General features: G+C 33.7%; 4 protein-coding genes, 1 long non-coding RNA gene and 1 pseudogene across 6 annotated transcripts; 4 read left to right on the top strand and 2 right to left on the bottom strand.

Annotated features, from left to right (window-relative positions):
* The first annotated feature begins 1,058 nt into the window (after positions 1–1,058).
* Positions 1,059–2,067, top strand: LOC118061142 (peptide methionine sulfoxide reductase B5-like; annotated as a pseudogene).
* Positions 2,068–2,752: 685 nt separating this feature from the next.
* Positions 2,753–3,454, bottom strand: LOC118061143 (uncharacterized). The gene is made up of 3 exons (XM_035074544.2): positions 3,281–3,454; positions 3,108–3,153; positions 2,753–3,016 (listed from the first exon to the last, which is right to left on the bottom strand). Exons 1-3 carry the CDS (start codon positions 3,419–3,421, stop codon positions 2,961–2,963), a joined length of 243 nt encoding a protein of 80 aa, XP_034930435.1. The 5' UTR covers positions 3,422–3,454; the 3' UTR covers positions 2,753–2,960.
* Positions 3,455–8,794: 5,340 nt separating this feature from the next.
* Positions 8,795–13,306, top strand: LOC118061141 (putative E3 ubiquitin-protein ligase RF298). The gene is made up of 3 exons (XM_035074542.2): positions 8,795–8,950; positions 9,457–11,586; positions 12,629–13,306. The coding sequence occupies exons 2-3, from the start codon at positions 9,463–9,465 to the stop codon at positions 13,169–13,171; spliced, it is 2,667 nt and encodes an 888-aa protein (XP_034930433.1). The 5' UTR covers positions 8,795–8,950; positions 9,457–9,462; the 3' UTR covers positions 13,172–13,306.
* A 427-nt stretch (positions 13,307–13,733) lies between these two features.
* On the bottom strand, positions 13,734–16,038 carry LOC118061144 (uncharacterized). Its single transcript, XR_004689543.2, has 2 exons — positions 15,667–16,038; positions 13,734–14,076 (listed from the first exon to the last, which is right to left on the bottom strand). It is a non-coding gene; the product is annotated as an uncharacterized lncRNA (long non-coding RNA).
* Positions 16,039–18,185: 2,147 nt separating this feature from the next.
* LOC118061128 (uncharacterized) lies at positions 18,186–20,263 on the top strand. Its single transcript, XM_035074523.2, has 4 exons — positions 18,186–18,463; positions 18,549–18,650; positions 18,771–18,897; positions 19,810–20,263. Exons 1-4 carry the CDS (start codon positions 18,257–18,259, stop codon positions 20,022–20,024), a joined length of 651 nt encoding a protein of 216 aa, XP_034930414.1. The 5' UTR covers positions 18,186–18,256; the 3' UTR covers positions 20,025–20,263.
* A 909-nt stretch (positions 20,264–21,172) lies between these two features.
* LOC118061127 (uncharacterized) lies at positions 21,173–23,752 on the top strand. 2 transcript variants are annotated; one of them, XM_073410788.1, is made up of 5 exons: positions 21,173–21,723; positions 21,796–22,423; positions 22,755–22,965; positions 23,054–23,183; positions 23,306–23,752. In XM_073410788.1, exons 1-5 carry the CDS (start codon positions 21,546–21,548, stop codon positions 23,566–23,568), a joined length of 1,410 nt encoding a protein of 469 aa, XP_073266889.1. In that variant the 5' UTR covers positions 21,173–21,545; the 3' UTR covers positions 23,569–23,752. The 2 variants fall into 2 exon arrangements, with proteins under 2 accessions (XP_073266889.1, XP_034930413.1); XM_035074522.2 differs by having other exon boundaries at positions 21,174–22,423.
* The last annotated feature ends 1,183 nt before the right edge of the window (positions 23,753–24,935 follow it).

The raw sequence follows: 24,935 nt of genomic DNA, 5'->3' as shown, positions 1-24,935 counted from the left end.
TTGAAGACGCTCTCAGAATGGTAAACTTGGAAAAGCTGCAGAATACAAGCTTGTGCTGAAGAAGCAAGAGGACAATTGCCCACACAAATGGCAAAAGGGGTGATTGTTAGGATATTATCATTTTATGGCAATACCCCACCACCAAACAAGTGGAAGCACCATTAGTGCCACAATTGGTGGCATGTTTTAAGGCTTTCTTGTCCCACCAAAGTTGACAAGTGTGCTGGAGAAGCTTACCATTTGATGCCTATAAAAAAGGCATAATTATTTAAGAGCAATGTGAGAGTGCAAAATGTGAGAGACCAAGAGAGAAAGTGAAGAGTAAAGAGAGTTGCATGTACAGTAAGGAGAGCTGTGAGTTAAGTTTGAGTGGATATAATCCTTCTTCTCCATGTATTTGTTTTGTATCATTTTTCTATCTCTAATAATATGGACCTCTCTCGTGGATGTAGGTAATTTACCGAACCACATTAAATATTATATTAGTGTGTTTAACCTTCAATGAACAATGATCAAAATATCACCGGTCGGATTTCCAACACTTATGAGGTAAACATGCAACCAGGACTGCAGAACATACTTCAGTTAGCAGTTTTGAAGTGTATACGCATGTTTATTTCTTTGATCATTTTCAAAATAACAATAAGATTTTTGAAAGTTGAGGAAATCTCTTGTGTTTCAATTCGTTAGTGAGGCTTGCTTTGCTAAGCATAAGCTCATATACAGATGACAATGAACAAGCCTTTCACATGTTCAACTTCCCTGCACTTCTACTTCATTTTACCAGCTGCAATTCCCAACTGATTGGTGAGGAGGAGTTGCAGTACGACGAGAGTAGCTGAGAGCAAAATTGTATGGTGGTCCAAACCCAAGCCCGTGACGAGTACAGAGATGGAATGAGAGGCTTGAATATAAAAATGAATTTGGTTCTATATTCAGTCTTTGTACATTCCATGACCATGACCATACAGACACTACTAGCTGCTCCAAGAAAATATTATTGATAATTTATATATATATTCTTGATTCTTGTTTTTAAGTTTTATTAAAAAATAATTAATAATATTTACTTTTGATTATTTTCTTAAAATACTACTATGATACAAGCTAGGATAGGATATATACAGTCATAACAGCATATTTTTCTGCATTAGCTCCATTATAAGAATAAAAAACAGTGATGGCAGGAGGAGGTTCGGTGCAGAAAACCGAGGAAGAATGGAGGGCGGTTCTCTCCCCCGAGCAGTTTCACATCCTTCGTAACAAGGGAACAGAGTGAGTCATGGATTCTTTCCCCTCTTCTCTTCTCATCATACTACCTTCAAGTGATTTTGATCTGATGATATATAAATATAAACACAAACATGCAGGCCGAAATTCAGTGGAGAATATGATAAGTTTTTTGAGCAAGGAGTTTACAATTGTGGTGGTTGTGGGACACCTCTTTACAAATCCACCACCAAATTCAACTCTGGTTGTGGCTGGCCTGCTTTCTATGAAGGTCTTCCTGCTGCGATAAATCGATCTGTAAGTTCTTCTTCTTCTTCGGCCTGCTTTCTATGAAGGTCTTCCTGCTGCGATAAATCGATCTGTAACTTCTTCTTCTTCTTCTTCTTCTTCTTCTTCTTTTGAGTTTCAGCCGGACCCTGATGGGAGGAGAACTGAGATCACATGCGCAGCCTGTGGGGGCATCTGGGTCATGTATTCAAGGGCGAGGGTCACAAGACTCCAACAGACGAACGCCATTGTGTCAACAGCATCTCTATCAAGTTTGTTTCTTCTCAGTGATCTCCTCTCTGGAGTTAATTAATAAAGGCTTTCAATTTCTACTGTAAACCCAGCCCCTTTGCCTGCCACCAAAACCAGTCTAAGCACAAAAAACAATATGTGAAATAAGGAGTGAAATATGAGAAATATCAAATCCCAGCCCAAGCCTCCATTTCTTTTATCTATTGTCGCCCTTGTTGGCCCTTCCTCTGAGGGGTTGTTGTGTAAAAGTACATGATATGGCATCCTATTTTATTAGGAACTTGGTGAATAAATTTCTAGATACAAGGCTTTTTAAAAGGATCTCCATTTTTTCCATCAAAATAATCTACTTTTTCCTGGGCATGCGGGCAATGAGATGGAATTGCCTACGCATCCCTTCCAAGCTAAGGGTTTTTATTCAACAAATGGTTATGTCCGTCTCAGAAATCATGGTTTCTAAAGACTCAGAGCAGTTTTTGACAGTCACCAAAATGCCTCAAATTATGATGATTTCTCAGAGAGAGGAGGGGCGAGAGAGAGAGAGAGAGAGAGAGAGATTTTTTAAGAAAAACAATGATTCTCAATTGCGTATGTGGGGCGAGGATTGGACAAACATACCGGAATGAACATGAAGATTGTCCACCATGACCATCTTCAATAGAGAAGAAAGGGCAGGCATTACTTTGATTGCCAAGGAGCATCTGCATCTATCGTCTTGAAGCAACAAGGACTTGAAGAGCCAATTAAGATGTTAACTGGTGGCATAAAAAAGGAAACAGCAGAGAGTCAATCCTAGAAACACACTTGCTAATTAGAATAACTGTTTTTTCTTCTATCAATTTCTTCTCTTCTTTTGCAAGCCTACAAGCTGATAAAGTATGGAGTCCAAATAATTAACACGTAATTCCCAGTGCCCATTTATCTCTGCTGCACAACACAAGTATTTTCTCATCTCTTACTTGCCTATTTATTGGAAACAATAAACTACTGTATGATACCACTGTGAACCAAGGGAAGCAAATGTTATATTTCTTTTCGATTGAATCCCAATACGAGAAGCATTCCAAAATTCTTGAATAGCTCAAATGGTTACTGTAATCCAATGTATTACAAAAATTGCCAATCGGAGAGTTATGAATGCTGAAGTCAAGGGAGAGTTTATTGTGAGCCGAGAGTTAGCCACGGTTTTGGAGCTTCTGAGTGACGAATCTTCACTTCCCCTTGTCATTCTTCATCCTCTCATTGCATGCCTTCAAAGCTTGAATTTCTGTGAAACATTTTAACAAGCAGGACGAGTGTCAGCACTTGTTCATGAGCAACGATGCAACCCCGAACAACAAATAAAGTTTAGCATATACCCTTTTGGCAAGATTTCCAGTTTCTATTGGAATTAACAAGGCAATCCTGAAAATTATAAGCAAAAGGAAAAAAAAAAAAAAAAGTTTATTCAAATCAGTGACTGAGAAATGCCCTTGCTGGGTTTAGGGTTTTAGAGCCTTTCCTTTTTTCTTAATTTAGCGGGACATAATACCTGTAGGGATAGGTAGAGAGAGGAGCATTGTTTGAGTTGCTTAACGTTGTCATCATCCTCATCTGCATCGCTCTGGTGAAGCGGTTGCTGACGAGGTGGTGGAAATGGAGATGTTGGTGCTTGTTGTGGTAGCTCAGCCATTGTGGGGTCGGCTATCCTCAATGCCTAAATTTGTTTGGGTGAGCCATTTAAAAATAATAAGTGACTAAATTTTAATATAAATCAAATTAATATTTAAATTAAGAATTGTTATAAAAAAAAAAATATATAATATTATACTTGTAGTCTGAAATAAGTATTTTAAAAGAAAAAAATCAATATTAAATTTACAAATCGAAGAGAAAGGCACAAAAATAAAAATAAAAATAAAAAAATTTAACCTCTTTTTTAAAGTTAAATATTACCCTCCTTAAAAATTTCAGCTCCTTTATAAATTATGTCAAACACAATTAATGGAGGTGATAAGCTACCCTTATAATTCCATATCAAATTCAAAGTATAATTACATCATTTTAATTCCTATAATGATTGTTATAGTGACTAATAGCATTACAATTTTATTTTCCAAAAAAAGACAAATCCATGGCCTAAATGTAAAGTCCAACCCGGTATAGAAAAAGAATTATATTTAAAACACAGGTTAGAAGAATAAATCCAGATTAAATAAAAATTAAAAAAAATCAAAATTAAAATAATATTTTTTAGCCAAAATTTTTTTTTAAAAAAATATTATTAAGTTAAGAGCCAGTTTTAACTAGATTAGGCCCAAATTAACCATATTATTAAGTTAATTTTTTATCTGATCAAAAAAAAAATTTAACTCAACATAATGGTGAACCCAGTCCAAGATTTAGGTTAACCTTAATTTTTTTATAAATCAAAATAATATTATTTTAATTAAATAAATAAATAGTTAATATGTTATTACCTGCTTTCTAACTGAGTTTTACCGAATCACTTAAATTTTTTATTTAAAAAAAATCTTATCAGTCCTACCTGTTTTTAAAAGCATGATTAAAAGTCCAATAAAAATATTGAAATTAGACTCCCACCTACCCTATGAAAGGTGGGGGCATAACCCCCACCAAGTAAGGAGGGGCTACGGCGGGCGGAGGGTCCAAGTCTCATCAGTCAGTCTCATTTTCCAATTCACACTCCCATGTATTTTTCACTTGCTTTCCGATGCTTCCGACTATCAAATTCAACTAAAAAGATTGCAAAAAAGAAAAAAGAAAAGGAAAAATAGTTGGAATGTGTATCATGTTCCCTTCTGAACAAAAACAAAGCGTAAGTTCTGAAAAGTGGAAGGAACATTTCACGTGTATCATGTTGTTTTCTAATATTTTTTTTTTAAAAAAAAAAAAACAATTTCCTCCTTGAGCTATAAATCTTTGGGCTTGTTGTTTCTCAGAAAATAGGCAACTAAATACTTTTAGCTATATTTAAATTAAATTATGAGTCAAGAGTGTAGATTTTGTGTTTATCAAAACTTTGAATTTGACCCATATTTAGATTAAAATAATATAATTTCTCAAAAGCTGACATAGATAAAGTACCTGGTATCTACATCAATTGTTTTTATTAAAAGGATCCTATTTTGATTTTTATAGGTGAGGTAGATTCAGTTTGTTTAGGTTAGCTAGATTATCAAAAATTTAGTTGGATTTAACGAGTTCTGTTAAATTAATATCTTATTTAATTTAATTAAAAATTTAAATTAAATCAGATTGTAAATTTCTGTTTCCACATCAATATGTTAGACCAGGCTAGATTTAACAATTATAATTATCTCACTATTTTTACTAAATTATTACATTAATTTTATTAAAAACATGTTTGCATTGGGTAAAACTTTTCCCCGGGTAACAAAGATTAAAGATTAATAGGTGCTTTCTCGGTTTCTCCAACTATATGAATTAGGGACACTCTATGCCTTTTGGTTGTCATGGTTAAATTTGCCATATAAATAAAGAAGAATAAGTTTATGATTATTTCATTATCCATTTAGAACTATAGTTTTATGAACTTGATTTTCAAAAGGGTATCATTTGATGTTTTTTTTTTTAAACCATGATTTTAGATGCAAATCAAAGTTTGAAAATTAAATTCCAAATTAAATGTTTGTTTAATATTGTGGTAGCTTTTACTATTTTTAAAATACTTTTTAAATTATTTTTTGTCTAGAAAACATTAAATTGAAGTATTTTTAGGTTTTCTTTTATGTTTTTGATATGTTAATTTAAAAAAATAAAAATAAAAATATCATTTTTAATGTTTTTTTTTTTTACTAAGAATCATTCTTAAAAATTATTGTGCACCACATTATCAAACACACACCAAATTTTTTTTATCAAATACATACTAGCAAGTGTAATGAAAATAAAATATGATGTTGGCCAAATATTCTATGCATAATTGTCTGATTCAATTTAAAATCTATTCTAGAAAGGATCATGTATTATTAGATTACCAGGTCAAACCATGAACTAGAACAATTATTTAAAATAAATTGATTATGTTTTGTTTATTTTATTATTTTTTATATATATTGACCTGTTAAAATTTATTGAATTAACCAAGTTTTTAAAACTTAACCGAGATAATATTTTATTTGGTTTAACTACAAATCCAACCTAAATAAGATAACAAATCTTCAACCCTAAGAGGCAACTCAACTATTAAGGCTTTGAGTTTGCTTCTTAATGATCACGAGTTCGAATCCTCTTAGAGCTATTAGAGACTTACATGGTTATTAACTTCAGGATTTATAGAATTAGTTAAGATACGTACAAGCTAGTTCGGACACCTATATTAATTAAAAAAAATAACAAATCCTCAGCTTTTTTTGGATCAATCCTCTTAATCAAATCGTGCTTAATGACTATGATTTAACATACATCACAATCAAGGAGATGATGTTTCTTTGTGTGACTCCAATAAGTTATCAATAAACTTGATGCGTGGATGGAATTGCTACCAGCAATTAGAAAGAAGAAAGAAATGCATTCAATCTCCTAATTTTTATTTTTTCTCGAGAGTTAAAAATACATTTTCGTTTTGATAGGACATTTCCGTTTTCTTTTCCTTGCATGAATATTTGGAAGGATAATAAATAAAATAAAAAATAGATAAAAGACAACAATTTGTGAGTAGGTGCCATGTTTGGATTAATTTCTTCTTCTTTTTTTTTTTTTTAAGAATAAGTAGGTGCCCTTGTTAAATTAAGAGATTGAGTAAATTTTAACTTAACCACAACTAATTATTATTTTTAATAAAAATAGATTTAAAGTTAGGCCAACCACACTCTAAAAGAAATATTATATATTTAAAAATATCTACTTAATTTATGTTGTCTTCACCAACACATATTTAGAATAAAATTTATTGACCTGTTAAAATTTATTGAATTAACCAAGTTTTTAAAACTTAACCGAGATAATATTTTATTTGGTTTAACTACAAATCCAACCTAAATAAGATAACAAATCTTCAACCCTAAGAGGCAACTCAACTATTAAGGCTTTGAGTTTGCTTCTTAATGATCACGAGTTCGAATCCTCTTAGAGCTATTAGAGACTTACATGGTTATTAACTTCAGGATTTATAGAATTAGTTAAGATACGTACAAGCTAGTTCGGACACCTATATTAATTAAAAAAAATAACAAATCCTCAGCTTTTTTTGGATCAATCCTCTTAATCAAATCGTGCTTAATGACTATGATTTAACATACATCACAATCAAGGAGATGGTGTTTCTTTGTGTGACTCCAATAAGTTATCAATAAACTTGATGCGTGGATGGAATTGCTACCAGCAATTAGAAAGAAGAAAGAAATGCATTCAATCTCCTAATTTTTATTTTTTCTCGAGAGTTAAAAATACATTTTCGTTTTGATAGGACATTTCCGTTTTCTTTTCCTTGCATGAATATTTGGAAGGATAATAAATAAAATAAAAAATAGATAAAAGACAACAATTTGTGAGTAGGTGCCATGTTTGGATTAATTTCTTCTTCTTTTTTTTTTTTTTTAAGAATAAGTAGGTGCCCTTGTTAAATTAAGAGATTGAGTAAATTTTAACTTAACCACAACTAATTATTATTTTTAATAAAAATAGATTTAAAGTTAGGCCAACCACACTCTAAAAGAAATATTATATATTTAAAAATATCTACTTAATTTATGTTGTCTTCACCAACACATATTTAGAATAAAATTTATTGACCTGTTAAAATTTATTGAATTAACCAAGTTTTTAAAACTTAACCGAGATAATATTTTATTTGGTTTAACTACAAATCCAACCTAAATAAGATAACAAATCTTCAACCCTAAGAGGCAACTCAACTATTAAGGCTTTGAGTTTGCTTCTTAATGATCACGAGTTCGGCGTACAAGCTAGTTCGGACACCTATATTAATTAAAAAAAATAACAAATCCTCAGCTTTTTTGGATCAAGTGCTTAATGACTATGATTTAACATACATCACAATCAAGGAGATGGTGTTTCTTTGTGTGACTCCAATAAGTTATCAATAAACTTGATGCGTGGATGGAATTGCTACCAGCAATTAGAAAGAAGAAAGAAATGCATTCAATCTCCTAATTTTTATTTTTTCTCGAGAGTTAAAAATACATTTTCGTTTTGATAGGACATTTCCGTTTTCTTTTCCTTGCATGAATATTTGGAAGGATAATAAATAAAATAAAAAATAGATAAAAGACAACAATTTGTGAGTAGGTGCCATGTTTGGATTAATTTCTTCTTCTTTTTTTTTTTTTTTAAGAATAAGTAGGTGCCCTTGTTAAATTAAGAGATTGAGTAAATTTTAACTTAACCACAACTAATTATTATTTTTAATAAAAATAGATTTAAAGTTAGGCCAACCACACTCTAAAAGAAATATTATATATTTAAAAATATCTACTTAATTTATGTTGTCTTCACCAACACATATTTAGAATAATCTTATCATATTTATGTTGCATTTAAATAAAAAAAAATTGTATCAATTGAACATATATTATATTATCTTTTAAAAAAATTAATGATAAAACTTAAACTCAAATAGGGTAATTTTATTGTTTTTTTTATCTTATCATTTATCAAAAGATTATAGTATTATTTCATACATATCAAAACCAAATTTATTAAAAAAATTTATGATTCAAGTCACACTAATTAATTAACATGAATCAATCATGATAATGTTATCTCAATTTAAAAAATAAAAAATAAAATAAAATTGTTTTAGTTTTTTTAAATTTAATTAGATTTTAATCAAATTATTATTCCTTTTAAATTTAAAAAATGTTATTTTTCATCTAATTTTTTAATCTAACTTGAGTCAAGTCCCGACCCATTATACCAAGTTGATTTTAATAATGCTCATCAAAAACTACATAAAAACACTCTAATTATATACAGCTAACCATGGTTAGTTGGTATGGTTAAAATTAGTAATAGAGAAAATGGAAAAAAAAAAAAAAAAAAACAAATACAAAAAGAAACTCTAGGACTACATAAATTTGCAACAAATGCAATTATGAAAAACTAAAAAAAAATAGAGGAGAAATAACTACATATATTTCTGCCATTTCTGTGATGCTTTGAGATTGGTCTCCAATTTTTAATACCCTTTTGATTTTTATGTTAGCTCACAGTTCTGGTACGCCTCGATCATTCCATTCTTGTCTCAAATCTTTATTTCTTTTATAGATGTTTTATCTATCTATCTATTTATATCATTTGTGTTTGCCTCAATCGATAAATCTCCTTTATTTTAAGCTGTTTTGTTCCATTCCCTGCTCAAATTTATATGGTTGGTGTTGAGTATCATGTTTTTGTCGACTGGGATTATTTTTAATTCATTGGTTTTTGATTACTTATTCTTCTTCTTCGTTTTTGTATCTGGGAATTCTTTTTTATTGATTGATTTTGCGATTCTTGATTTGGGTTATTGTTTGTTAGTGAGATAAAATGGTGAAGAAATGATTTTTGATTGCTTCATTTGTATTGATTCTTGATTTAGCTGCTTTTTTTATGATTATTTGAATGTCCTTTCTGTTGATTTTGATACATTAAATGGGGGGGGGGGGGGTGCATCGCCGGTTGACGGATAGATGATCGGTAAGGTTTGACTGATATAACGATATTGGTTTTGTTTGTTTACAGATTAAAATGGCGTCAATGGTTGCTAAAGCAAGTAGTAGTAGTTGTCCCATTCAAGTTTTGCCAATGGCGTCCATCCAAGAAAAGGGAAGCAGGAATAAGAGGAAGTTCCGTGCAGATCCACCTTTGGGTGACCCGAGTAAGATTATGTCTCCAGCTCAGAATGAGTGTCCAGGTTATGAATTCTCTGCTGAGAAATTTGAAACCGCCCCAGGTCATGGGCAGTCCAGTGCCTGTGACCTGTGTGGTGTAAACCAATACCATTCTGATGGGTTAAAACTTGACCTTGGATTGTCTAGTGCCTTAGGTTCATCTGAGGTAGGGCCAAGCCAGCCTAGAGGGGAAGTAGAGTCAGAGGAATCCCATGATGCTGATTGGAGTGATCTTACAGAATCTCAGCTAGAAGAACTTGTTTTGAGCAATTTGGATGCAATATTTAAGGGTGCAATTAAGAAAATTGTTGCTTGTGGTTATACTGAGGAAGAGGCTACGAAGGCTATTTTGAGGTCTGGTCTCTGTTATGGGTGTAAATACACCGTGTCAAATATAGTGGATAATACTTTAGCACTTCTTAGGAATGGTCATGATATTGAACCTTCAAGAGAGCACTGTTTTGAGGATTTACAACAGCTGGGGAGGTATGTGTTGGCAGAATTGGTTTGTGTACTTCGGGAAGTCAGGCCTTTCTTCAGCACTGGAGATGCAATGTGGTGCTTGTTGATTTGTGACATGAATGTTTCTCATGCTTGTGCAATGGATGGCGATCCCTTGAGCAGCTTTGCTACTGATGGTGCTTCAAATGGGACCACACCTGTTTCTACTCAACCCCAGTTGAAACCAGAAGCTAAATGTTCTGAACTAAACCTTCCAAATCCTTGTTCTCAATCAGAGACAAGCACCAATGTGATAGGAGTTCTCAAAAATACAAAACCTAAGAACTGTGTTGTTCTCAATGGACCAGTATCAGATAAAGAGGGATTGAATTCTACAGTCGATGATAAATCCTCCAACATTGCAGGATCATCTCAATCTACTATACTGGAAGAAAAGTTTATCGTCAGTAGGAAGGTCCATTCTGGTGTTAATAAGAGAGAATATATACTTAGACAGAAGTCAGTTCATTTGGAGAAGAGTTATCGGACGTATGGGTCTAAAGCTTCGAGAGCAGGGAAACTAAGCGGCTTGGGTGGTTTAATCTTGGATAAAAAATTGAAATCTGTTTCAGACTCTACTTCTGTTAATATAAAGAATGCTTCATTAAGATTAAGCAAGGCAATGGGAGTTGATGTGCCTCAAGATAACAGGAACCTGAATCTTCCTAGTAATCCCTCTTCCCATGTAACATTTAATTCAGTATCTTCTAGTACAAGCGCTTCGATCCCTAAGACTGATATCTCATCCGCATTACCCCCAGTAAGTGTCCTTCCAGTTCTACCTACAGTCAACACCCCACCTGCATCAGCAGCAGCTGATACCGAGCTCTCTCTTTCACTGCCTGCAAAAAGCAACTCAACTTTAGTGCCTACTAGCTGCAGTGCTGAGGCACCTATGTCTAGTTATGCTGGGATATTGTATGACAAGTCTCTAACACAGTGGGTCCCCCGTGACAAGAAGGATGAGATGATTATGAAGCTTATTCCAAGGGCACGGGAACTACAAAATCAGCTCCAAGAATGGACAGAATGGGCAAATCAAAAGGTTATGCAGGCTGCTCGAAGGCTGGGTAAGGACAAGGCTGAACTTAAGTCACTAAGACAAGAGAAGGAAGAGGTTGAAAGGCATAAGAAAGAGAAGCAAACTCTGGAGGAAAGCACCATGAAGAAGCTTACTGAAATGGAAAATGCTTTGTGCAAGGCAAGCGGGCAGGTGGAGATAGCCAATTCTGCTGTCCAGAGGCTCGAGGTGGAGAATGCTGCTTTGAGGCAAGAAATGGAGGCCGCTAAGTTACGTGCAGTTGAGTCAGCTGCAAGCTGTCAGGAAGTATCGAAGAGGGAGAAGAAAACACTAATGAAGTTTCAGTCGTGGGAAAAGCAAAAAGCTCTGCTCCAGGAAGAGTTTGCAACCGAAAGACACAAGGTTTTAGAGCTACTACAGGATCTTGAGCAGGCTAGACAAATACAGGAACAGTATGAGGTATGCTTCTGAGAATTTGGCTCCAATTTCCTTTTCCTCCATCTTTTTTCAGAGGCTACACGCTGGATATATTATAACAATCGTCTGCTAATCATTTGAATTTTACGTAGCATGGGGGGGTTTGATCAATCATTGAGTGGTGCAGCCAGTGACAGGTTTCTCATTGCCAACTTTTTGACCGTTTCCAAACATTGTAACTTACCATGCGGTTCATAGCTTAGCTGGTTGAGATATAGGTTGTTTCACTGCTCAGAAAAAAAGAATTATGGATGGAATGGTGAACAGTGCTCAATTAGGTTGATACCTGGTCTGAGAATCTTTACTACATTTTCATGCGCATGCGTAATGTCTTACATGCAGTTCTGTTCATTGGCATGTGTACGACATACACTATCAGGCTACTTCTATTAGAAGGCTAGTTGATGTGGTAAGCGCACATGTAGAGGTAATGATTTATGCTAGAATATATGCTACTGCTGCTGACAGAATGAACGACACTTCTCTGCTGGCACCTGCATGCTTTGGCACTAGAGCTGTAAATATATGTTAAGATGGACTTCATACATTGATCCTTTGTAGACTTCCTGTTGATTTTTGTTAACCAAAAAATGTCAGGGTTACTGTGTATGGTGATCAAAATTTTGTTTACAGATTCTTTCCAACTGTATTTCTTTGTCTCTCATCCCTCTATTTCTGGCAGCACTGTCCCGCTGGATTCTCCTCCAGATGTTCTTACCTTCAAATTGGTTTGCAAACCCTTTCTTTAAACTGAGGTCTTATTTATTTGTCATTTCGGTATCCTTTGTTTGTCTGTGTTTTAGGGAGCATTTTTGTTTGTCTTTGCCTGACCATCTTACCCCTGAAGCATAATTCCCAGAAGCTTGATGGTGTAATGTTAAACATCTGTATTCGATTGTGGAGTTTTAATATGTAATTTTTGGAAAGTATATAGTGTGCTTGGCAAATTGGTTCGACACATCACATTCTATTCGTGCATGCTTATTACTAGGCCCTTTCTCATTGAAAGTGAAAAATATCACAGGCTAGATGGCGACAGGAAGAGAAGGCAAAGGAAGAACTGCTTATGCAGGCCAGTTTATTAAGAAAAGAAATAGAAAATATCGAGGCTTCAGCTAAATCCAAGGAGGGCATGATCAAATTGAAAGCAGAAACCAATTTACAGAAGTACAAGGATGATATTCAGAAGCTTGAAAAAGAAATCTCCCAATTGAGACTGAAGACTGATTCTTCAAAAATTGCAGCACTTCGTAGGGGCATTGATGGAAGCTATGCTAGCAGACTTGCAGATATAAAAAGTAATCCTGCTCAAAAGGAGTCAAGGACTCCATGGATCTCAGAAGTGGCCAACGATTTCCATGACTACTCTGAGACAGGAGGTGTGAAACGAGAAAGGGAATGTGTGATGTGCCTCTCGGAAGAGATGGCTGTAGTATTTCTCCCATGTGCTCATCAGGTGGTTTGCACAACATGCAATGAGCTCCATGAGAAACAAGGGATGAAGGACTGCCCCTCGTGTAGAGGTCCCATACAGCAGCGTATTCCTGTACGATATGCTCGCTCTTAATTTGTTATGGAGCTGAGCTGAGTGTTTTGAGCAACAATTGCGGGTCTCATTTGAGTTGAATAATGCGTCCGAGTCATACCTATTGAAAGAGTTTAAGACATTCAAATTGGCTTACAGTGCAATGTTTATGCTTCAGTATTGCTTTTCCCATATTGAAGGGAAACTTGTGATTACATAGTAACGCAACCTACAATAAACATGATAATTTCTTAAAGAAAGCTGAATAATCAGGTTTGATTGAACTTTGATATGAAGTGAACTTGTAATTAAGAATCAGATATATTGAATGACTGGGAATGCCACAAGATCGGTTATATCTTGATAAGTTGAATTTACTCTATCCTAGCAAAAAAAAGATTTGCTCAAGAAAAATTAAATTTTTTTAATTTCTAAGGCTATCTAAACTTGCAATAAAAAAATATATAATATAGTCTTAAGATAATAATTCTATTGGTTTTATATTGGACTGCAAACCACTAGGTCTTAACTAAAAACTCAGTTAAACATAAGTCTAATGCCTAAAATAAGCTTAAACATTGATTTTGGACCAAAACAAACCTAATAGAAATAAAAAACTCTAAAACTGAAATATAATTATCTCAAATATTAATTAAAATAATAAATAAATCTTAAAAAATATTCAGATTATACAAGTTGTCAAAACAACACCAAAACTATATCTCCTTGCATTGGATCCCTTGTAGACGAATATGAAACTTGTAGATAAAAGAGTATCCCTTTGTGTTGTCCATTAAACCTCTTTCCATGCTTGAAAAATATTGTCTTGAATGTTGAAGTTTCTTTTCTTGTTTAACTAAAAGTATACTCTAAAAAATAGAAAGGAAAGTGACGTAGATATCTTCTTTAAATAGCCTCTCATAATTTTTCTTTTGAATAAGGAAATCCTGCAAAAAATAAGAAAGAAAAAAACTATGAAAGAATCTAAAGCCTCTTTCCCACCACATACAATACATAATGGAAATGAAAATCTTGCAAACTATGGATAATAGTTGCTGCCAAGATTGTCAAAAACGCTTTTTTGACACTACACAGAATAAACTCGGATCGTAAAATTATAAGTAAAATATTTAAACTAATTATATATTAACAATCATGGAAAATAAACTCACCCAAAGAATTCAAGATGCTAAAAGAGCAAATGATGAATACAAGGGAGTTGAAATTCAAATAGAAATGACAAGAACTAGAAAGGATCAGTGAAATGTATGTGTAGCTATGGCTAAACAAAATAATTGGAGTCACAGAAAGATGGTATAGTAGTTAGAATCATTTTGATTGTGTTGGCAAATGTAGTGTTGAAGGCCTCTGACCCAGGTGTTTTCTACTTAGCAATATCTATAACTCATTTCATGCTCTGTATCCAAGTTGTCATCTCTTGAAGAATTATAGATAAATGCTAGTTACTCTAATTATTAATTCCATAAACATGAATCCTTGAAATTCTTAAATAACTGAATCACTGAGGATATTGATCGAAATAAAGTGAAATGATGTAGAAGGATACATGTAACTAAGAACTTGAAATCTGTAAATGAGAATCTCATTTCGAGTTTAACTTGATCTATTTCTACCTTGTGTGGCTGTGATTTATATGCTTTATATTTCCATAATATTTTATTTTTGCAAATTAGGATATCTGCAATCTCAAGATGAATGTTGCATATTCCAGTCCTAGAGTTTTAATTAATATCTAAACAAGAAATAAATACAGCCCATGATTTGATATTTGTAAAACCACCATAGAACTAATATCTAAACAAGGAATAAATCAAGCGTATCTTTATATTCATAATCATTCTACGCAATACATATCCTTTATATAGCACCACTTCAAACATGTTATTCCTTTCTTTTGTTCTATAATCCAAACATAATCATACAGTTTAATCATCAAAAGGGTGGGGAAAAAAAAACAACGCAAATCATACAACTTAATCATCAAAAGGAAAAAAAAAAAACAACATAAAATTAAAGAGTTCACAATATATGATTGCTCTATTTATTTTTGCAACTGAAAAAGTTCCCTCTCAAATAGGTAAATGAAAGATAAAAGCAAAATTTTATTTTCAAGTGTTTTTGTAACATAGAAGTTACAACTAAGAGCTATTGTTCCAACTTCCAAGTGCTCATAATAATCATTAAGCTGACACTTTACTTAAAAGAAAATAGTATAACAAGAACATGACATGCTTTGATGAAAATCCAACACATAAACAACTCAACTTCTAGACTATTTAGCTCTCCTCCTCACCTACAATAATTCAAACAATGGAAGGAAATTAAATTGCAGCAAAACAACCTCAGAGAACCCAACATTGAAATAAAAGAAAACAAAACTTAGCAAATGAAAAGCAATGCCAGGAAACTAAATCCAGGAAGAACAATGGTAGTAATTAAGTAATTTACAGCAAACTCATCTCCAAAAACAAGTCTTCAAGAATCAAGTTACAAGTATGCCAAGAAAAAAAACTAACCTGATACAGAGAGACGAGACACAAGAGCATAAAAGATGGTGAGTAGAGACCTGAGGAAAAACATAGGCAAATGAAGTAAAGAAAAGAAAAGAGTGTCTTGAGAGAGAGAAAGAGTGAAAGTTGTGGAACTATCCACAACTAGGGTTGGGATTTGAGAACTTGAGTTTTGATAAAAGGCAAAGGAGAGAATGGGAATGGGGAGTGAGTGATGGACGAGGAGGGGAGTCAATTAATTTTTTTTACTTTTGTCAAACTCGTCAACTCAGTCTGAATTTACCGAGTTGACTGAGTTTAATGGTTTTCGAGTTTTTAACCCGATTTTACACGTTATATATAAGTTAACTCGTAAAATCGTATAATTTTACGAGTTAACTTGCGATTTTAACAACCATAGTTACTGCTATAAATATCTTTATTTGACATAAAATTCTTGTAGAATAGGTAAATCAATATCTGCCACACATACTTCCAAGATCATTAAGGAATTCTTGTATTGACTAGAATCCATAATATACAAGGAAATAATATTTCTCTAATTTTAACACATTCCTGACAAATTTAATCTTGACTTCAACCACGTTGTTCTTTCTTGTCCGTATAAATTAGCAGACCTATCATATATCACCAGAAATTCATGAATGTATACTTTCCAACTCAATTATAATCTTAGCAGAATTTCTTCTATAACTCTAGATATAGTCCAAATAGTAGATGAAAGTCTAGACAATCAGAGTTGATAAGATTTGTTTAGTAATTTTGACAATATAAAATAATCATTTTTTAAATTTCGATTAACTTAAAATTTTAATTCAATATAAAATAATATATACAGAAACTCTTGTAACAGTAATAGTTTAATCCAATAATCAAGTTAAAAATTATACTTGATAGCATAAAATTAAATAATAAAAAATTTCATATCAAAATCTGAATATTACCTTGTATGAATCACTTCAGGAAAGCTTGAAATGAAATGCCTTCCTAGGGATGTTTAACTTGAAAAACCAGAGAAGTTGATGGGAATGGTGAACTTTGTTCTTCCTTCATAAAGGTGAAAAATGGCTTCTACATCTCCTTCGTGTTGCGTCTGCTGACTGCTTTTCTATCAGTTGGCAGTCTGGAAGATATGAATTATCCATTTGCCAATGTCTCAATGTCAGACGAGTAACAGAGTCGCTATTTCAGCTTGAGTAAATGGAATTGAGCTTTGAGGCAAAGAGTTGCTGCCAGTGGAGGTGCTCCGATGGCCTGAGACAGAGAGGCAATCCAACCGGACAGTGATGGGCCTGCTTTGCGGCTACCTTTTGGTTGCGCTTCTTCTATTCATTATCACTAGAGTAGTCCATCACTTCATTATTATTATTATTATTATTATTATTATTATTATTAGAGGTGATTATTTTTTGTTTGATTTGATTTTTATTTAAAAAATAATTAAATTAAATTATTTTTAAAAAAATAAAACCAGTTTAAAGTAATCGGTTTTAATTTGATTTGGTTTTTTTAACAAAAACCAGTTCAAATAAGTTTGACTCAGTTTTTTTTTGTTTGACTCGGTTTTTTTTCTTGTGGATTTTCAGTTTGGGTTTGGTTTTTTCGGTTTCAAGTTTATAAAACTAAAACTAAACTAAACTAATCAGTTTTTGAAAAATTTTAATCAATTTTTTTTACAGTTTGATTTTTTTTGTTATTTTTTTTTCCTGATTTTCTTAATTTAATTGGTTTTTAATTTTTTTCTAACCCCTAATTATTGTTGTTGTAATAATTTTTACAGTTGCATTTATTGTTTGAAAAGATAGATTTAAAGAGATTAGATTTATATAAATTTATGATATGTATTAATTAATTAAATATTTTTAAAATTTCAATTAAAGCAAAACACAGTCTCAATTATCTCTCACCTAACATAACACTATCAAATAGGTTCTATGTTGAGTTTAATTGTTGTGCAAGATGGAAGAGAAAAGTCAGCATCATAAATTAATGTTATGAAATGACGAGAATGAGATTGATTTATATTTGGTTTGATTAAATAAATATAAATTTATACAAACATTATAAAAATAAAGATAATGTCTAGTTTACCTTTATACATATTTTTCTTTATACTATGCTTAGAATATAGATTTGAAGATTTGTTTTTTAATTTGATATTATTTTAAATAAAAAAAAGTTGTTATTAATTTAATTGGGTCTCACTCAAACTTAATAATTTTGAATTTTAATTTTAATTAGAAAAAAATTGAACATTAAAATCATTCAAATTAACCGAATTACAAATTATTTTATCAAATTATTTTATTTTATTCTTTAACTAATTTTGAGTCAAGTTAACACTTAATTAATATTCAGGTTAAGCTAATTTTTTTAAAAATCATTAAAAATCTATATAATTTTAAATTTTAAATTTTATAAAATTAATTAAAATATAAATAAACTAACTCAAATACTCATGAAAGTTATTAATGAATATCACTCGGTAAAAGAAATGAAATAGTAATGTTGCAAACGTTGTCGTTTCAAGCACCGGCAAAAATTGCAAAACCCTAAAAACCTTCACGAACCTGAGAAGCAGAGAAGAGGAGGAGAAATGGTAAGAGAAAGCTATGTAGTGGTACACAACATAGCAAAGAGACACAACGTGGGTACACTAGCAAGAAGTGCCACTGCATTTGGCGTCAAAGAGCTTATACTTGTTGGCCGCAGAGACTTCAATTCTTTTGGCAGCCATGGCTCCACTTCACACCTCCCTTTTCGCCACTTCCACTCTCTCTCTGATGCCCGCAACTTCCTCAAAGTTTTGTCTCTCTTCCAAATCTTGTTTCTTTTCCAGATTTTTATCGCGAATATCTGATGTTTAGGGTTTTATGTTGTTTAATTAGGAGAAAGATTGTGATATTTGCGGCGTGGAGATTACGGATTCTGCTTTGCCTGTCAATGAACACCCTTTTAAGAGAAGTACTGCTTTCTTACTTGGTAACGAGGTAATCATTGAATTCATGATTGTGGGTCTTTTTTTGTTCTTTGTTTCTATGGAAAAGTTGCTTGCTTTTTATGGAAATGGATGGTGTGGTTCTGGTTTCTGAATAGGGCTTTGGTTGCAGGGAACTGGGCTTTCGACAAAGGAATGTGAGATATGCGATTTTTTTGTTTACATTCCACAGTATGGGTGTGGTACGGCTTCATTAAATGTTACTGTTGCAGCTTCTATTGTTCTGCATCATTTTGGAGGTATGCATGAAATTGATGCTTGCACTTGGATTGTTTTTTTAGGTTTTAGGCCTGCTTGATGACTCTGTTTTTTTGTGTAGTATAAATTTATGACATTTTGCTACTCTCTTCGTACTTTATTTTTCTTTTTGAATGTTTTCAGGCTCTCTTGGAAGAAATCAATGCACAACATTTCTTTCCCTTTTTATTTCTTGCAAGATTTTAGTCTCCTTTAACAAGTAAAAATTGCTCAGATGTTAGAATACTGTAATTGCAATTTTAACACTCTGGAGCATAGTGCTCCCTTCGTTTGAGAATAATCTTTGTGTAGGGATTCAGATGGTCGTTGAAGGCAGAAGTGATTATTTAAATGCATTAATCACCGTTATTGATGGTTAAGAAATTCCACACTTAAAGTAAAATGTACTCTTGAAAATGTTCTGTAGGCTTACATCATGGTAGTTGCTTCTGATAAAGATTTCTTGAATCTCTTAGGTCTTATATGTTAAGGAACACCCCAAGAGGATAAACCAATGAACCATAAAACGATCATCATCTAGCAAGTAATTTGTGTCAAAAGTTTCATGTCATACATTGAACCTATCCATTCCAAGTTATAGAATTTGAGAAGTCTCTTTTTCCTGTACATTCTGTTCTGTCATTTCTTTTTCGCATTTAACTTTTTCTTAAATACAAATTACATCATGGACAAATATCTTTTGCGTCTTCATTCCACATGCCTTTGTTTTTTTCTTTCAGCTGCATATGTCACCATTATCATGTAGTGAATGGTATTGACAACCTAATAGCACCAAGAACTAAATTAGTATAGAGAAGTAGATATTTTCCCTTCACAAACAAAAAATCAAAAAACAACTAAGATTCAAACTTTTGTATACAATTGTCCTAGTTCTCACCCGTGGTTGTCTGCAGTTTGGGCAGGCTTTTCTGAAAGAAGCCGAGATGGACATAAGTTTATTGTAGCTGAGAGACCTGTGAAACAGGGGAAATATTGCACAGAAACAGAAGAATCTATAATCCAGGAAAGGAAATCTAGGAGGGAAAATGCATCTAATGGATTCTTTGATGAGACCAGAAATGCAGAGTCAACTTCTAGCCCTTTGGATACCTTGTTTACTGAGGAATGAACGGCGAAATGATAGATGTTATTTCTTACATTCTTATAGAGCAAATTGATGTCATGAAACTGGTATGAAATGTGGGTGATGTTATGACATTGCACGGGTTGCTGGGAAATAGCCCAATGTGGAGAAAGATTTGTTAGTTTACGCTTTGGAAGAATCTTTTACGTTGTCTGGGGAAATGGTTTGTAAGTTAAACCCTTGAGGGTTACTATTGTAATAAAATGCTGGAGCTTGAGTAATAACCATGATTAGCTGACAGCATTAAATATGACCCTTTTTATTTCAAGTTCTGGACGAAGTGGACATGTTGTCTTGTTTTGTCTCTGTTACCAGTGAAATAGCAATTCATCCTTTCAGGTTTTAATCTGCGTTAAAACATGTTATTAAGTGAATCTGTTCATCATGGTGGTCTGGTATGGTTGGAAATGCAAAAGGCACTAATTTGGTGTGTTCTTAATCCACACTCCTTTTACCACTACACGTCTCTTGGATGTTCGAAGAATCCATTATCCACAAGCTTTCAAGGAGAAAAGGGAAATGAACAATAAGACACGAAAGCCACAGGAAAAACCAGCCTTCATTGAACATTGACTCTCCACTTCGGACGGCAGTTTGATTCCACACGTTCATGCCTGTAAAGGCTGTGATTGTTTTCTTTGACAAAGTATGAAGAATAAAGGATGTTTAAGAGTGCGGTAATGGTTGATTTTAAAGAGTATTTTTGTTTGAAAATATATTAAAATAATATAAAAATATTTTTTTCATATTAAAATGATATAAAAACATAATAAAATATTAATTTTTATAAAATAAAATTATTTTTTTTTTAAAAAAAAAAAACGTCATTTGACACGAAAAACTTATGATACAAGAACCCAAGAACAGTAGTCGCACTCATATACCTGTTTGATCTTGACTAATGCCCATTTGTGGTTGGGCCTTCATATCCAACTGTGGACAAAATCCTCTTGAAGGAATCAGCATAGAGGAAAACTCCATGTGTGATTGCTTCATCTCTTAACTCGTACTTCTTAGTCAACAAATTTGGATTAAATCCTTTGAAACTTCATCAGACTTGCTAAAGAAAATCTAATTTCAGCTGCACTGGTACGCAAAGCCATTCGGAAGCCACTTTTGTCATTATTGTGTTGGAGACTTGAAGAAAGTCTTGCATCTTATTACTTTATATCTTGTGCCCTCCAATTATATCTTCGTTTCAATGGTAGCAGTTGGTTTGCTTTTTGGAGGGTTTCAAAAGAAGATCAACAACATTGCTAATTTGTCAAAAACTACCCCACTCCTTTGGAGCAGTTGAAACTAGGACTAGGAAGCACTTTTTTGCCTCTACAACTACTTCCTCACTACCACATTGTTAGTTACGCTACAAGCCTGTGTTCCCTGCTACCTCTCCCTTCTAGCTCCAGAGTTAGTCTCGTATCTAATTATGCTGTGACACAGTGCTAAAAGCCTGAAACTTGTTGCGTTGCAAATTTTTAAAAAGGATCTGTGCAAGAAGCATCTTACATGTTGGGTCTGATAGGCAGGAAGTTGCGGCAGCTCTGTGCAAGGATACGGTTGCTGATATGGAGGCGTCCAAGGCCAAAAGTTATTATCAAAAGGTTTGGAAAAATAAGCTCCAAAGATCGATGTAAATGGCGTCCAGGCTTTCGTAAATCTTCAATTCATCTAAATGGAAAGCATGGTAATTCTAGCTCTGATAGACCAATTCGAATTGCCACATTCAATGTTGCCATGTTCTCTCTTGCACCTGCAGTTCCCAAGGCTGAGGAATCAATCATGATCAGTCAAGAACATGACGGCTATATGGCATACAAGAGTCCGGTGGAATACGATGCTCAAGGAAACTCCGTAAGCTATTATCCCAAGAGCATACTCAAGCAATCTCCCTTGCATGATAGCCTGAAAAATCCAGAGAAATTCCCGGCAGAAAAGAAGGTTTCAAGATCAAAACTAAAGGTTTCGATTAATCTTCCTGATAATGAGATTTCATTAGCAAATAGTAAATTGCTTGGCTTTATGGAGGATGAAAGCGGGGGGTCTTCTAACATTGTTGCTAGCAGAAACTATAGAAGCAATGTTGTGATGAGGTCTCCTGTGTGCTTGCCGGCTAATATGACTCAGTTCATAAGTGAAGAAGGCTGGAAAAGCAGCAGAAGCATTATGGAAGTCTTAAAAGAAGTGGATTCTGATATCTTGGCCCTGCAAGATGTCAAGGCAGATGAAGAGAAAGGCATGAGTCCTCTATCAGATTTGGCTACTTCCTTGGGGATGAAATACGTGTTTGCAGAGAGCTGGGCACCGGGATATGGAAATGCGATCTTGTCAAAGTGGCCAATCAAAAGGTGGAAAGTTCAGAAGATTGCCAATGATGAAGATTTCAGGTACTGCTTTTTTCGCTGTTATACTAAACATGCAGATTAATTTTTCTGGAACTAGTAAGTTCATTTTTTATAAAGGCAGATGTCTGCGATTTCTGATGGACAGGCATTGATCATGGACCATATTCGAAGTTGTATGCTTCTCTTATGAACAGCTAAGTTAGAAGATCTCATCTGTCTGAATGTTCTAGGACAAGTTGTCATCACTTAAACAGATGAATTACTGCTCTGTACAAGCATCAGCTTGATTTTCTAGAAATATATTTGCAAACACTCTTCCTCGAGAATCTCAAACTCAAAGCGCAACGCGCAAAACCTTGTGTTTCAAATGCAGGAATGTGCTGAAGGCCACAATCCATGTGCCATGGGCAGGAGAAGTAGACTTTTACTGCACCCAATTAGACCACTTGGATGAAAACTGGAGAATGAAACAGATAGGAGCAATGATAAAATCAAACGACATGACTCCTCACATATTGGCAGGAGGTATCAACTCTCTTGATGGATCAGATTACTCATCCGAGAGATGGATGGACATTGTCAAGGTATAATTTTCAACAAAAAATATCTTGAAAATCTGCATTAATGCTAGCGTTTTCTACACCTTCTAACCCGCCATGATGGATTTTCCAGTACTACGAGGACATAGGAAAGCCAACACCAAGAATCGAAGTGACAAATTTTCTGAAGGGAAAAGGATACGTAGATGCAAAAGACTATGCAGGGGAATGCGAGCCAGTAGTCATCGTTGCAAAAGGCCAAAGTAATTGAACAGTCTTGTCTTGGTTTTTTTTGCCAAAATTTACCAGTTTTCTGTACTTCTTTTTCCCTTTTCTCTTTCGAGATGTTCATAAAGTTTGCGTGTCATGAATTTTGTTGAAATAGATGTACAAGGGACATGCAAGTATGGCACAAGAGTGGATTACATGCTGGCATCACCCTACTCACCATACAAGTTTGTTCCAGGATCATACTCAGTGATCTCCTCCAAAGGAACTTCTGATCATCACATAGTTAAAGCTGATATCATAAAAGCACGAGAGGGTTATCAAGGGACTGCAATTGGAGAACCCCAGCAAGCAAAGCAGAAAGTTGTAAGAATAACAAATCCCTGGTGTTCTAGAGGTTTATGGAAGCTGAACACTTGAAAATCTTCATGGATAAGATAAATGTCTGATATTTTTGTAGTGAGATTATCTGTGATTTGATTTTATTGATGGATTATCGAATTCAAAGTGCATTATTTGCACAAATTTCTGACAGGACAAATCCAATATGATACGTATAGATGGGTATGTAATGAAGATAGTACTATGAAACTTTCTATTTGTTTACCCTCTTGTTGCTACACATGATAAAGATCGAGACTGTTTGTGTTAAAGTAGCTTCAGACTACCCAAAATGATAGCCTTTTTCCCACTTTCCTAGCATTGAAGGAGGCTCCGGTTAGGGCTGCTTTCTATTGACACCATGAACACGGTGCCCGAGATGGCACCAATACCAGGAGGCAACGCCATGAGCAAAACCTTCTCGGTGGACGATCAAAACAAGGATAGAAGCCCTCCACGATGTAGCTATCCAACAGGACCAACACTGCAAACATTATCTAGGAAAAGAAAGCATGAACAAAGTCACCAACTTGAAGCTTGTAAGTTGACAAGTCGACAGAGGCAGCAGAATCTAGAGAGATGGCCTAGGTGTGAAATGTATTTTTAGTTATTTTTTAAAGTATTTTTTATTTTGAAATACATTAAAATAATATTTTTTTTATTTTTAAAAAATTATTTTTAACATCAGCCAATCAAAATAATATGAAAATATTGAAAAGTATTAATTTAAAATAAATAAATAAAATAATTCAAAAATATTTTTTTAAAAAAAAAAACAAGTTCTCATAATAATTATTAGGTTGAAATTAAAAGAAAACCAGTGAATGTATGCATATTATTAAATTATTTTTACTGTACACTAAACAACAGAACATGTTTTTGAACCACACAACAAAAATAAAAAACAATCCATTTCCACAAAATTATTCATTTTCCAAGAGGGATTTGTTCTCCAGCAACAAATGAGAGGACTTAGAAATTCCTTTCTCCTTCGTGTGATTTTAGAGACACAAGCTTCCCAAAACCCTAATTAGTGCACCCATGGGATAATTAATGGATTCAACCTTGAGAAATCAAGATATTCCTTGATGATTTTTGGCTTAGCTTTTCCATCATTTTCTCCTTCATCAATTATATTCCATCTCTGTTTAGTGGAAAGCCCACAATGCCAAAACTGGACGAGATTTCTATGTCTTCTGGCTAACGTTACGCAGCACTTGAGCACCGATACGTAGGACCACAGCTCCACCACCTTTCCTCCACAGAAAATGCAGTCCAGCCCGGAGAGATAATTTCTAGGAAAAAAACACTTCAACCACCACTTATTCACTTTCGTGCATAGTTTTGAAACTCGATTCGGTTTGATGAGTCGATTCTAGACTTGATCAACTCAGAACTGAAATCAA

The sequence above is a fragment of the Populus alba genome, chromosome 8, assembly GCF_005239225.2.
Source record: "Populus alba chromosome 8, ASM523922v2, whole genome shotgun sequence".
NCBI lineage: Eukaryota > Viridiplantae > Streptophyta > Magnoliopsida > Malpighiales > Salicaceae > Populus > Populus alba.
The sequence above is the reverse complement of the archived record's forward strand: the minus strand, read 5'-3'. Positions and strand labels throughout refer to the sequence as shown.